The following is a 14,151-nucleotide window of genomic DNA, read 5'->3' on the forward strand; positions in this document are numbered from 1 at the left end:
GCTGAGAATAAAGTCACTCACTCAAGTCAAATAGCTTTGACCATAACAGGAAGTCTGTATCCAAAATTGTGCCTACAATTCATTTCTCGGTGCAACAGAACTGTCAACTCTCAGCTTAGTTATGATGGAAGTAAAATCCTTTGGTGATGTGAGGGTTATTGAAGTACAGCCTTATTACAATGAAATCCAATGTCTAAAAATTGTTCTTATTTTGGGCTTGTACCGCAGTAAGAGCCAAGATTTTAAGCTCTACTAAATACGAAACAAACACACAAATAACAAGACTTCATATATTTATGTTCATTTAAGAAAATACTAGTAGTGATGTATTCTTTTGAAATATACACTTAACATGTTTGGAGTTATTTAAAATTTATATTGAGAAAAACGTATGTATTTTTAGTATTGCTGTAGACGAGCATCTATATAAGACTGTTAAATTGATTGTTGTTTTATATCAAACAACTTTTATAATACTCATTTTAATTGTTATAATATTTTATAAATTTTAAAGGATATAACAAAAAAGATATTGTACTATGTATTGAAGGGGGTCTCTGTGTTGAGTTGGGGTACAAAAGGGAAACAAGAATGTGATATAATTCTATTTACTTAAAATATGTTTTTAAATGTTAACAAATTCAGATAAATTGAAATCATGTAACTTTTCTCATCATAATGGATAAAACTTAAAAAAAAAAAAGAGAAAAATGCAAAGACCTCTCATGTTCATGGATCAGTAGAACTAATACTGTAAAAATTATCATTTTCCCAAAACAATTTATAGATTCGGTGTAATCTCAATCAAAATCCACATGGTATTCTCCACAGAAACAGAGAAAAAGTAATCCTAAAATTTATTTGGGACCACAAAGGACCCCAGACATCCAAAGCAATCCTAAACAAAAGAGATGAATGTCCAAAAGATTATCAGAGTTCAAGCTATATTCCAGAGCTGTAAAAATAAAACAGCTCAGTACTGGTACAAAACCAGTAATGGAGATCAGTGGAACAAAACAGGAGACCCAAACATGAATACATGTAAGCAGAACCATCTGATATTTGACAAAAATGCCTGAAACACCGAGTAGAAAAAAGATAGCTTGTTAAGCAAATGGTACTGGGAAGTATGATATGCATATGAAGAAGAATAAAATTGAACCCACATCTATCTATTCCAAATGGATCAAAGACCTTAAGGCAATACCCGAAATACTGAAACTGCTAGAAGAAAACACAGGCAGTACAAGACAGGTGTAGGAAAGGACTTCCTGCATAGGACTCCACTTGCTTCAGGAACTAATACCAACAATGGTCACATAGGACCACATAAAAACTTCTGTAGAGCAGAGAATGCACATGAAGGGGAAGCCCACAGAGTGGGAGAGAATGCTTGCCAGCTTTCCACCTGATAGATGATCAATATCCAGTGTGTGTGTGTGTGTGTGTGTGTGTGTGTTGTGGATGGGCCTGGTGCTGTTCTTGTGAGCCAGTCCTCTAATGAATAAAGGACCCAATCACTGGGCAAGTAGGCGGGACTTCCAGGTTGGATGGAGGAAGAGAGGCAGCAGGAGAGAGTGAGGCCTTTTTGGAACAGGGACAGCATATGGGTAAGATGTAGCTGCTAGAGTTTCCTGGTATCATGGCAGATCTGCAAGAGTTCACCAGCAGAGGATTCAGATTTAATAAGGCTTACAAGATTAGGTTTTAGTAGTTGTGCCCACAGATTGAGTTACCATTGTTTCTGAACTAAGTTTGTGTTGAGTTTTCCTTCACGTGGCGGCTTGTCTGGGTTCAAGAGAGAAAGGGACCACAGCAAAGCATGGGTTTGCCAAATGTGTACCACAAAAGCCGTGGGGGATTTGAAGCATGAGGTTGGCATGGTAACAACCCACCAATGGGAACCTAGTGAGCCGGGTGGAGAGATTGTGGAGTCCTGAGTCAGAGGCTCCATGAGATAAAAACAGGCCAGCCATTGCCAGCCAGTGCATGGCCGGCTAAGCCGCTGGGGCAGAGGCACAACCGCAGGAATGAGACTGTTCTACTTTTTTAATATTCTCCCAACACACACACACACACACACACACATATATATACTCAAAATATATATATATATACTCAAATATATATACTCAAATATATATATATTAAAAAATGAGTCAGAAAATAAGTGATGGGCTGAAGAGATGGCTCAGCGATTAAGAGAACTTGCTGTTCTTCCAAGAGACCCAGATGGTTCCCAGCACCTACATCAAATGACTCACAACCATCCCCAGTTCCAGGGGATCCATGGCCTCTGGCCTCTGTGGATGCCTGTGTGCACATGCCCACATGCATACACACACACATAATTAAAAATAATAAAAGTAAAATATTTAAAAGAAATAGCCCAATTTGAAAATGGGCTACAGATCCGAACAGAAAGTTCTCAAAAGAATAAATAAATGGCTAAGAAATGTTTCAGAAGGTGTTCAATATTGTTAGCAATTAGGGAAATTCAAATTAAAACTACTTTGAGATCTTATTTTACCCCAGTCATAATGGCTAAGATTAATAAGACAGCTAATGACAAATGTTAGTGAGGATGTTGGGAAAGGAAACCTTCATTTACTGTTAGTGGAATTGCAAATTGGCATAAACTCTGAAAAATCAATGTGGAGAATTCTTGAAAAGCTAAGAACAGATCTACCATATGGCCCAGCTGTACCACTCCTTGGCATCAACATCCTACTCCACAGATACATGTTCAGTAGCTAGAAACCAGGAGCAATCTAATGTCTTTCTGCTACTGATTAAATAATGAAAATGTATGAGATAATAATGAAAAATTATTCAACTATGAAAAATTAAAGCATGAAACATGTAGGTAAACAGAAGTTGAAGCATTAAGCTGGGCGGTGGTGACGCACACCTTTAATCCCAACACTTGGGAGGCAAAGGCAGGCAGATTTCTGAGTTTGAGGCCAGCCTGGTCTATAGAGTGAGTTCCGGGACAGAGAAACCCTGTCTTGAAAAAAACAAAAAAAACAAAAAACAAAACCATTAAGCCAGGCATTAATCCCAGCACTCATGGGGTAGAGGCTAGTGGCTCTCTGAATTCAAGGATCAGCCTGGTCTACACAGGGAGTTCTCGGACAGCCAGGGGTTACATAGAGAGACCTTGCTTCAAGAAAAGAGAAGTATACTGAGCAAAGAAGCCCAGACCCTAACCAAACTCTTCATGTTCTCTCTTACCTGTGGGTCCTAGTTCTGGGTTTTTAGATCTGAGTATATAGCCAGGAGTCACCACAGAAACTAGGAAAGCTAAAGAGGGACCACGGGGATAGAAAAGGAGGAGCTTTAGAAAGGGGGATAATAGGATACAGGAGGGATGAAGGGAAGTGGACAATGGCAGAGGGAGACTTAACTGCAGAGAAGGAAGGGAGCCAGTATAGGCAGGGAAGGAGAAGAAGGATAAAAATACACTAAGTATGAAGAGCCATAGGAAAGTATAGTGGTTTATGTTTACATATACATACATACAGAAAATATATAGGTTTATGTTTACATATATATATACATACAAAAATACATTGGTTTATGTTTACATATACAGACAGAAAAAAATATATTGGTTTATGCTTACATATACATACAGTCATACATATGTGTGTGTGTGTGCATGTGTGTGTGTGCATGTGTGTGTATGTGTGTGTGTGTGTGTGTGTGTGTGTAAAGAGAAGGGGAGGGAAGAAGGGACAGAGAAAGGGACAGTTATGACACTTGGGGTGATACCATAGTCTATCTAACTAAAGCCCCGATACAAAGTATGGCAGTCTTCCTTTGGAGTTGTTGGCCAGAAGAATCAAAGAGACTCCCAACACTATAGAGAGGGGGTTATTACTGTTGCCCTTGGTTGCCTCCCCAGACTTGAAGGCAATAGCTATCGCTGAAGACAACATTGGACACAGACTTGGAGGAACTGAGATGTAAATGACCTGGCAGCCTCCTCCCAGAGGGCTAATTCTCACATTTAATGATTCTATGCAAGCTGCCGAGAGAGAGGAGCAATCGCCAGTCCTACCAAGTGATAAAGCATAAGTTCTACAATCATCAGCAGCATGGCAAACTCTTCCCAATGGTGCACTGGTGGTACTGACGTTTTAAGTGTAACCAACAACTGTCTAATAGGGCCCGAGACTTGCTCCGTGGGAGACAATTCAAGCCTGGTACCATAAACCTAGTCAACTACCTGCAGCTGCTGGAGTCTCCCTACTACCATTTTCCTGAACCAATATATTTTCTGTTTTCTAACTATTTACCCTGATAGCCGCAAATGAGTGTTGCTCTCATCCCTCATCAAAGAAGCTTCGTTTTGCATCAGAAAGAGACACTACAGAAATTCACAATTGATCAAAAAGCAAAGAGCAGCTGACCATGGGGTGCCAGGCTGCAATCAATATAATACAATTAGCCTACACCTAAGGCTCAGAAACATCACAGAAGACAAGGCAGGAAGACTGGAAGCTCCGGAGGACAGGAATGTCTGCTCTACGATAGTGTCTTCGGTAGGATAGGGAGCTTTACCATAAAATCTCAGCAATACAAACATGCCAGTGTAGATGAAGGACACCTCCCAAGGCCCTGCCTCTAGATGAAAAGCTGGAGGCAAGTAAGAGCTAATAAGACAGGGCCATGCAGTCTTCTCCAGGTACAAGTTGCTGATAAGGGACTCAACCCTGAGCTGGCAGCTCAACACACAGACATAAACCTTAAATGGTCCTGGTAAGCTGTGTGCACACGCGCTCATGTGTGTGTGTGTGTGTGTGTGTGTGTGAAATAATAATTATGCAATCACAAACTTGAGAAGGAGTGAGGGGTGGACATGGGAGAGTTGGAGCAAAAGCAGGCTAGAGATTGTGTAACTACAAAACTTATGTGTAAATTTCCCAATTTATTTTTTAAAAAACTTTTTAAAAAGATATGTAAAAAACCTAGAAGATATATTAATATGACATAATTAATATGATATACTAATAGAATAATTTATTTCATAAAACAAAGACTATTAGTGAGCTACACCAATACTACTACAAGAAAAATTTTCTATGATGGGGAGGAGGGACTTGTACTCCAGAAACCGTTTCTTAAATTAGTCACTGAAAGAGGATTCGAGGTGAGGAGACCTCCTTCCTCTTAATGAAGGCTCCGTTTATTTGCCCTGCCCCATTCTCTGAGTGAACTTTCCCGCTGACATTCCTTTGTGACTGTGTTGTGTGAGTGCATGTGTGTGAGGCGTGCACACTTGCCTTCATTTATTTGTCTCATGGGCTCACTTAATAAGATGTCTTGTTTAGGTTTGGCCGCAAGAGGGCAGTCTTTATTGCTTTGGCACTGCTACTTTCCCTAGCTGTTCCACACATCAGGCTGTGCTGCTAGACTCCTTCATTGACTAGAAGGACTTACCCACCCACCTGTAGAAGGTCTCAGTATACCATGCATCGCTGAACCAAGGGACTCATTGACCTGTACCTTCAGGGTCTATATGCCCTTCCAAAATTCCTATGTTGAAATCTTAATCTCAGATACAAACATGTTCTATTTGGAGGTAAGGTCCTTTGGGAGGTGTTTGCACCCCTACAAAACAGGCCACACAGGCTCTTCCGTGGGTGTGGATACAATGAGAAGATGGCCATCAGCCAGCGAGGCAGAGGACCCTCACCTGAATCTAGCTCTACAGACATCTAATCCTGTGCTTTCTGTCCCTAGAACTGTCAGGAGATACTGTTATTTACAAGCTGTTCAGTCTGATTGTTTCCTGTTTCCTTTTGAGATAGGGTCTCACCTACCTCTGGCTCTAAACTTACTAGGTGTGTGAGGATGGCCTTGAACTTCTGATCCTCCTCCTTCTACCTCCCAAAGTGCTGGGATTGCAGAGGCTGGAACCCAGAGCTGCTTGCATGCTAGGTGGGCACTCTTCCAACTGAGCCACACCCCTAGCTCCTCAGTCTATGATAACCTGTTCTAAGAGCAGGAACTAAGATACTTGGCTAGGATTAAGGCACCCAATTACTAAATGCTTCTCAGAATAAAGGAGAATGCTCCCTGGTCTAGCTCCATAGAAGCTTTATGCTGAGCCCTTCTGCATTATAGCAAGCCTTTATTTTAGAGTAAAATTCTCCCTTTTTGTTTGCTTGGAATTCTTAAACCTGGATTTTATCATTTTTATTGCAGTTCATTTCTTAACAACTGGATACCTCACTCAGGAAGGCACACAGAGCAGCCAACTCAGACTTAAAGTGCAGGTAGTGGGTCTCTGCCTCTACCATCTGCATCTTTGAGTAGAGCCCAGGAACATTTACGTCATAATGCAACCCTGGCACTTAAGGTTGGCAGCTCTCACCAAGGAAAGCCTGAAGCGGCTCAGTCCATGAGAAACCAAGGCAAAACCTTAGGAGTGCACAGGAAGCTTCCCAGACTTGAATTCTCCACATTCAAACTGGTTAAGGAAGTGACATTTATAGCGGCTGATGGCACTGGATGGGATTTAAAGGTCCTTTGTTTCTCTTATCTTAATGTTCTCTCTTCCCTCCCCCACCACAGTTCCTTAATGGTAATAATAATAATAATAATAATAATAATAATAATAATAATAAATAATGTAACACCAGGTAGCTGAAGCTAGTTTCAATATTCAAACACTGCATCTTGTTGGTGCTCAGTAATGAAGCAAATTAAACTCTTCCCCATGAAGATAGACTCCAAAGGCAGTGAAGGATGCTTCTATAGATTGAAATACATCTGAGCTTTCAACACGCAGGAAAAAAGCAGCAGGAGCCTTCCTGCTTTGCCAAGTGGCCTGTGTTGCAGAGCTGACACTGATGCCTGTGTGGACATTAAAGATGGTGTCCTCCGCACTAAAGGTGCTCTTCCCTTGGCCTTCATGCTTTAACTACCATCTTGTCTAGAGCATTAAACATTTGCAGCCATTATGCACCTGAACAAGAAAGGACTCATCTGTGGTCACAAAAATATTTCCTTAATGAGAAATATTTATCTGAGTGGCACTTGGCCTTGATTATTGTCATTATTATATAATGTCTCTCAGATGCTGCATCATATATGTCTCGAACTGCTTCGCATTTAAATAGTCTCATCCTCCAGATAAATGCACACAAATATGCTATTATTCATCCCTATTTTAGAATGTGGATGGCATGGGAAAGATGAGATACAGCCACCCAGAGTTAGGAGCCCACCCCGTGCCCAGGAGGCCAAGCAGAGCAGAACCCTCAGGCCTCAAGACTCAGTCCAAGTTGTGATCTTTTCTGACCATTGCTAAGGCCCCTAGACACAATGTGGCCTGATGCATGAACAGTGCTAGTTCCCTCGGGAGAAAGCTATAGGTGACTGAGAACCCAGAGTCTCCATCCCCACTGAAAGCTGGGAGAGAAAGCTGGCTTCAGTCTGCTCATAAGGGGACAGGGTGGGTGCCCCCCTCACCTTCCACTGGTAAGCCCTTCTCTGCTATAGGTAAAACAGGTAGAAAGGATTTTCTTTTTTTTTTTTCTTTTTTTTCTTTTATTTTAGTTAATTTATTTTTTTATTATATGTAAGTACACTGTAGCTGTCTTCAGATACTCCAGAAGAGGGCATCAGATCTCATTACAGATGATTGTGAGCCACCATATCATCCGTTGCTGGGATTTGAACTCAGGACCTTTGGAAGAACAGTTGGTGCTCTTAACCGCTGAGCCATCTTTCCAGCCCAGAAAGGATTTTCAAAAGCAACAATGTAAGTCAAAAGTAGCACCCCCTTTTAAGACAGGAAACACTTTCAGGGGAGTCTAAAAACTTTGTAGACACAAAAATTCCCTCTATTGAGAGATAAGAAACATTAGGACTGGAGATTTGGCCCAATGGTTAAGAGCACTGACTGCTTTTCTAGAGGTACTGAGTTTGATTCTCAGCAAGCACATGGTGGCTCACAACCATCTGTAATGGGATCCGATGCCCTCTTCTGGTGTGTCTGAAGACAGCTACAGTATACTCATTTATATAAAATAAATATTCTTTAAAAAAAAAAACAAGATAAGATTTTATCCCAGCGTATGCTTCCAGACTTCTGCCCAGCTCCACCTCCTGGTGTCAAGGCTCCACCTTCCTGATCTACCCCCCCCCCGAGTATTTTCTTGTTTTTCAATAGTCCACCCTGACTGACAAGTTCCACAAGAGATAGAACTCACAATTAGAGCCCATACACAATTAAGCATACATGCCCCCCAAATAAAGAAGAAATTTGTGCTATGTCCTTACTCTGAGAGCACTGGGGTCCCCTTTTCCCACCCCCATGAGGTTCAGCCTCCTTGCACACCCTTCTTGGGTACCTGGGATATAAATGGAGCTACCATAGCTCCAATGCGGCATAGGGAGCCACTGGTTCCCATCCCTAGAGCGCGCATCGGGGTTGGGTAGACCTGCAGAGAAAAGGAATAGAAAACACCCATTGGTGACTGGTCTTCCCAGGATTCTCTTCTTCCCTTCCCTGCCTAGTTCAGGTTTCTGTATTTGTAACATACTGGCTGGATTTCGAGGCAGAAGATGCTCTTCGTCTTTGGTATACAGTCTTGAATTTTTTTTTTTTTAAAAAAAGGTACATTTACTTCTCATGTGTGCATGGATATGCATGCATTTATGGTGCATGTGGAGGTCAGAAGATAACTCCCAAAAGTCAGTGTTGTCCTTCTATCATGTGAGGAATTGAACTCAGACTGTCGTGTTTGGCAGCAAGTGCCTTTTCCCAGTGAGCCATCTCCCAGCCCGTGGTGACTAATTTTGATTGTCAACATATTTGGATGTGGAGCTGCTTAAATTAATAAAGGACAGAGCCCTAATCAGCTGTTTAATCCACTCATGGACTCAAAATTTGGATAGACTAGAACTTTGGAAGCCTCGTTAGAAGACACGGGCACCGGCCTGTGCTTTTGAGGGTGTATCTTAGCTCACATCCCTGCTTGTCACTCCCCTGGCTTCCTGGCTGCTATCAGATAACCAGCTCTTTTCTCCCACACCCTTTGACCACGGAGTCTCTGTTACAGACCAAAGGGTAAAACAGGCAGCCATGAACCAGAACAACTGAAATGGAACTAAAAGGGATCTTTCCCTTCCCCAAATTATTTCAGGCATCTGTCAGTGACAAGTTTGAATAACATCCTGATTTTACAAGAAAGGAAAGAGATCTTGTCTTTAAGAGACTAGACTTCAGTATACTAAACAAGAGAGAGGAAATCCATATCAAACTCTCTGATATCATTTTCATAGAATGTTTTAAGCAACTTGTCAAGGGTTAACAGCAGTCAGAGATGCACAGATTGAGAGCTCACTGGGCACATCCTGTGTAGCCAGGCCATTCTCCCATGCTCACCTCAGCAGTGTAAATGTAGATGGTGTTGAAGTTCGCTGCCACCAGGGCCCTCAGCATGAAGAGGAAGCCAATGAGGCCGGCACTGAAGAGGAAGCAGAAGAAGTTATAGGAACCGACACAGAGGATCTTCCAAGATGGTCTCACAAAGCTCTGAGGTTTGGCAGGGTGCTGCTCCTCAACTGGCCTGACTGTGACATCCTAAGCCAGTTTCCTCACAATCCATTCACCAAAGCACGATGCTCAGGCCTGATGCTCCTGATGAGCACCTGCCGTGGGAAAGGTATTTATTGGTATAATTGCTTTGCCTGCATGTGTGTATGTTCATTACGTGCACACCTGGAAGGCCAGCTCAAGGCATCAGATCCCCTGGAACTGGAATTCAGGCGATCGTGAAACATTCTGTAGGTGCTGGCAACTGAACCTGGGTCCTCTACAAGAGCGGCAAATGCTGTTATCTGCTGAGCCATCTCTCCAGCCCCCTCTTATTTCTTCTTTAAATCACTAGATTGCCTAGTCCCTTGTAAGATGTAAATGTGGTGTGGTGTGGTTTAAGGAGCAATGACAAGTATGGTGCCCAGACACAACCAGCACATCCACAACACAAGTCTTGCATCTAGAACCCATTGTAGAAGAGGGAGTTTGCTCTAAGAAAACGTATGCTAGAAATGTCAGAGAGGCTGTACCCATGAAGTCTCATCGTCATGGCTACCTGAACAAGATCTGAATACCAATGATGCCAATGGTCATGCTAACATGGAAGAAAGCTCTCAGGGCCTCAATTCTAGACAAAGAACTATAAGCAACTGGGAATACTGAGAGCAGGAGAAATGGTCGTCCCCAAGGAAACCTCCCCCCCACCATTGCTTATCCAACACCAAATGGTCATCCCTGTGATCACAAACATACAGGTAATATTATATGGACTGAGCAGGATGTATTTATGTATTTAGAATGTGTGTGTGTGTGTGTGTATGTGTGTGTGTGTGTGTATGTGTGTATAAAACAATGAAATTTTTTTAAATGCCACTGAAAGAGAGCAGTGGGTACATGGGAGAGATTTGAGGAAGGAAAGTAAAGGGGGGATATGTAATAATAACTTCAAAAAATAAAGAAAATCTCAAAAAAATAAAAATAAAAAAGACCCAATTCACAAATCTAAAAGAGAGAGCAATGGCAGACTGTCTCAGTCAGGGTTTCTATTGCTGTGATGAAACACCATGAGGAAGAAACAGTTTATTTGGCCTACACTTGCACATAGTAGTCCAGAAACCTGATGCTGATGCACAAGAGGCCGTGAGGGGGTGATGCTTACTGGTTTGCTCCCCTTGACTTGCTCAGCCTGCTTTCTTATAGAACTCAGGACATCCAGTCCTGGGTGGCCCCACCCACAACAGGAGAGGCCTTCCCCTATCAATCACTAATTAGGAAATTTCACTGCCAGGGCTGGAGAGATGGCTCAGCAGTTAAGAGCACTGATTGCTCTTCCAGTGCACCTGAGTTCAATTCTCAGCACCCACATGGTGGCTCATAAGCATCTGTAGCTGGATCTGATGCCCTCCCACAGACATACATGCAGGCAAAACACCAATGCACATAAAATAAAAATATATAAATCATAAATAAATATCCTGAGGGAGAGAGGGGAGAGAGAGAGAGAGAGAGAAAGAGAGAAAGAGAGAGAGAGAAAGAGAGAGGAAGGAAGGAAGGAAGGAAGGAAGGAAGGAAGAGAAAAAGCCTTGCAGTGAGATCTTGTGGAAGCATTTTCTCAGTTGAAGTTCCCTCCTTTCAGACACCTTTGCTTGTGGCATGGTGACATGTAGCTAGCCAAAACCCACACGCTACACAGACATAATTTGCTTTCACTGTCTGGAATGAAACTTTTTAAAATTTCAATCTATGGTTAGTTGGCCAATGGTGTAGAACTTACAGATCAATAGTCAACTCCATATTATTGCTCAGGGTTACAGATATGGGGTGATGCTCACTATCTAAGACAAGTACTCTACACTTGAACTATGTTTCCAGCCCTGAGATATATGTTGCCTGTGTCACTGGACTAATTCCCATTGTTCCAGATCATTTGGTTAAAAAGTTAGGGCTGTTCTCAATTCTCCAAGGAGCTTTGCATAAAGAACCTAAATAAACTAGTGGGTGAAGTAGCATCTCAGCACTGCGCAGCATCCCATGAGAGCTGAAGGAGGCGGGGCACAAAGGAGGGAGGGGTCTTTTAGTCCGACAGACAGCCTGCTCTCTACTCTCCCTTGGGAGGTGACGTGTTCAGACTCCATGGACCACCAGGAGTCAGGAAGTCCCATTTGATAACTTTCGCACCACTTGTGTAGAGGCAACCGAAGAGCAAATACCTTGAAGTGCAGATATTGAGGAGAAGGAAAAACAGAGCCGTGCAGCCCATGGTGATGGACAGGCTAAGTCGTCTGCCCAGGAAGTTGATGCCCAGGATATTTAAAGGGTTCACTAGAAAGCAAACAGCAAACACAAGTGGTGATACCTCGGAGCAAAAGTGGTCTCCATGGACACCAACAGGGACCCCTCCTGTCATTCATAAGGAAGTGGCTACCATCCAAAACCCAGGCACACTGTCATGGAAGCTGTTTCAGTCTCCAATGTACTTTTTCCTTAGGGTTTCATGAGTAACAAATACTGGCTATACATAAAGACATGGGTTTTTTTTTTCTTTTCCTTTTTTTTTTCCTTTCTTTGATACAAGGTCTCTCTGCATAGTCATGACTGTCCAAGAACTCATGAAAGTCTGGTTAGCCTCAAACACACCTACCTCTGCCTCCCAAGCGCTGGGACTAAAGGTATAAGTCTCCACACCTAGCTTTATTTTATTGTATTTTATTTTATTTTATTTTATTTTTGCTTACTCTACCATAAACATCTTTTGTAAACTACCAGTTTGCTAGAACTAAATGTCACATACCATTGTCCGTTGAACTCAAGACTCCACTAATTTTCTGGTTTTGAGATAGGGTTTCACTGTGTCGGCTTGTGCCATGACACTTGGCTCTGGGCCCTATTTAAGTTTTGGAGACAGGGTCTCATATCACTGTCCTCAAACTCAGCCAAGGATGACCTTGAATTTCTGGTCCTATTGTATTCGGTCCCCAAGCAATGGGATTACAGGCACACACTACTACACCCATTTCATACGGTCCTGGGGAGTTTGTGCAAGTCAGTAGGCAAGCACTCAAGCAAGTCATCTACATCCAGTCACACTGGCTTTTATGGGCCATCATTTTGTCCAGTAAAAATAAACAGTGCTGCCAATTGAAATCTAATTGTAAGATACCCCCATTTTAGCCAGCATTGGTGGCACATACCTTTAATCCCAGTACCTGGGAGGTAGAGATATGTGGATCTCTGTGATTTAGAGGACTGCTTCGTCTACAGAGTGAGTTCCAGAACAAAGTTATGAATAGAGAAACCCCATCTTGAACACACACACACAGGGGGGGGAGGGGGAGGGAAAGAGAGAGAGAGAGAGAGAGATCCCCTCTTTAGAGTTACTATATACCTTGACATCTGTCTTAATCAGGGTTTCTATTCCTGCACAAAACATCATGACCAAGGAGCAAGTTGAGAGGTTTATTCAGCTTACACTTCCACATTGCTGTGCATCACCAAACCAAGTCAGGACTAGAACTCAAGCAGGTCAGAAAGCAGGAGCTGATGCAGAGGCCATGGAGGATGTTCCTTACTGGCTTGCTTCCCCTGGTTTGCTCAGCTTGCTTTCTTATAGAACCCAGGACTCCCAGCCCAGGGATGGCACCACACACAATGGGCTCTCCCACCCTTGATCACTAATTGAGAAAATGCCTTACAGCTGGATCTCATGGCGGCATTTCCTCAAGGGAGACTCCTTTCTGTGTGATAACTCCAGCTGTGTCAAGTTGACACACAAAACCAGCCAGTACACATCCTTCTCCAGAGTTCCATCCAGGTGAATGGATGGAACTAGGAAAAGCCATATTGAATGAGGCAACCCAGATCCAGCAAGGCAATTGCTGCATGTTCTCTCTGATATGGGGTTCCTAGCTCCAAAGGATCAGATGTGAGTATGTAACCTGAAGGAACTGCAGAATACACGAAAGTAGAAAGGCACTGCTGTAGGAAAGGAGGGAGAACAATAGAGATCTGAGGGGGAAATGAGAAAATGGGGCGGGGCTTATTGAGGCTAGAGAAATGGCTCAGCAGTTAAGAGCACTTGTTGCTCTACCAGAGAATGGCCTGGATTCTATTTCTAGCACCCACCTACATGGTGGCTCATGACCACCCATAACTCCAGCTGTGGAGGATCAGGCTTCCTCTTCTGATCTATGAGGGCTCCATGCATGCACATCATACATATATATATGGGTAGGCAAAATAGCCATCCACATAAAGTCTAGCAAAAAAAAAAAACCATAAAAATAAAATAATTATGGAGGGGAAGAGAAATAAATATAGAAGGAGGGAAGCTGGGAAAATAACAGGAAGAATATCTGAGAACATCATAAGAAACCATAGGCCGGGCAGTGGCGGCACACACCTTTAATCCCAGCACTTGGGAGACAGAGGCAGGCAGGTTTTCTGAGTTCGAGGCCAGCCTGGTCAACAGAGTGAGTTCCAGGACAGCCAGAGCTACACAGAGAAACTCTGTCTTGAAAAAAACAAAGCAGAGTAATGTTACAGAGCGGAGAGAGTGAGGAGGCTGCGTCTGGCTCCCGCTCTCACAGCCATTGCAG

General features: G+C 42.8%; 1 protein-coding gene across 8 annotated transcripts in view; it reads right to left on the bottom strand.

Annotated features, from left to right (window-relative positions):
• Positions 1-14,151, bottom strand: part of Svopl (SVOP like) — an 81,207-nt gene that overhangs the window by 28,190 nt on the left and 38,866 nt on the right. For all 8 annotated transcript variants that reach the window (XM_031381556.1, XM_031381558.1, XM_031381557.1 and 5 more), the window contains 3 exons: positions 11,767-11,878; positions 9,404-9,485; positions 8,367-8,456 (listed from right to left, as the gene is read on the bottom strand). In XM_031381556.1, the coding sequence (XP_031237416.1) occupies positions 8,367-8,456; positions 9,404-9,485; positions 11,767-11,878 (284 nt within the window). The remainder of the gene's footprint in view (positions 1-8,366; positions 8,457-9,403; positions 9,486-11,766; positions 11,879-14,151) is intronic.

The sequence above is a fragment of the Mastomys coucha genome, unplaced genomic scaffold, assembly GCF_008632895.1.
Source record: "Mastomys coucha isolate ucsf_1 unplaced genomic scaffold, UCSF_Mcou_1 pScaffold20, whole genome shotgun sequence".
Taxonomy (NCBI): domain Eukaryota; kingdom Metazoa; phylum Chordata; class Mammalia; order Rodentia; family Muridae; genus Mastomys; species Mastomys coucha.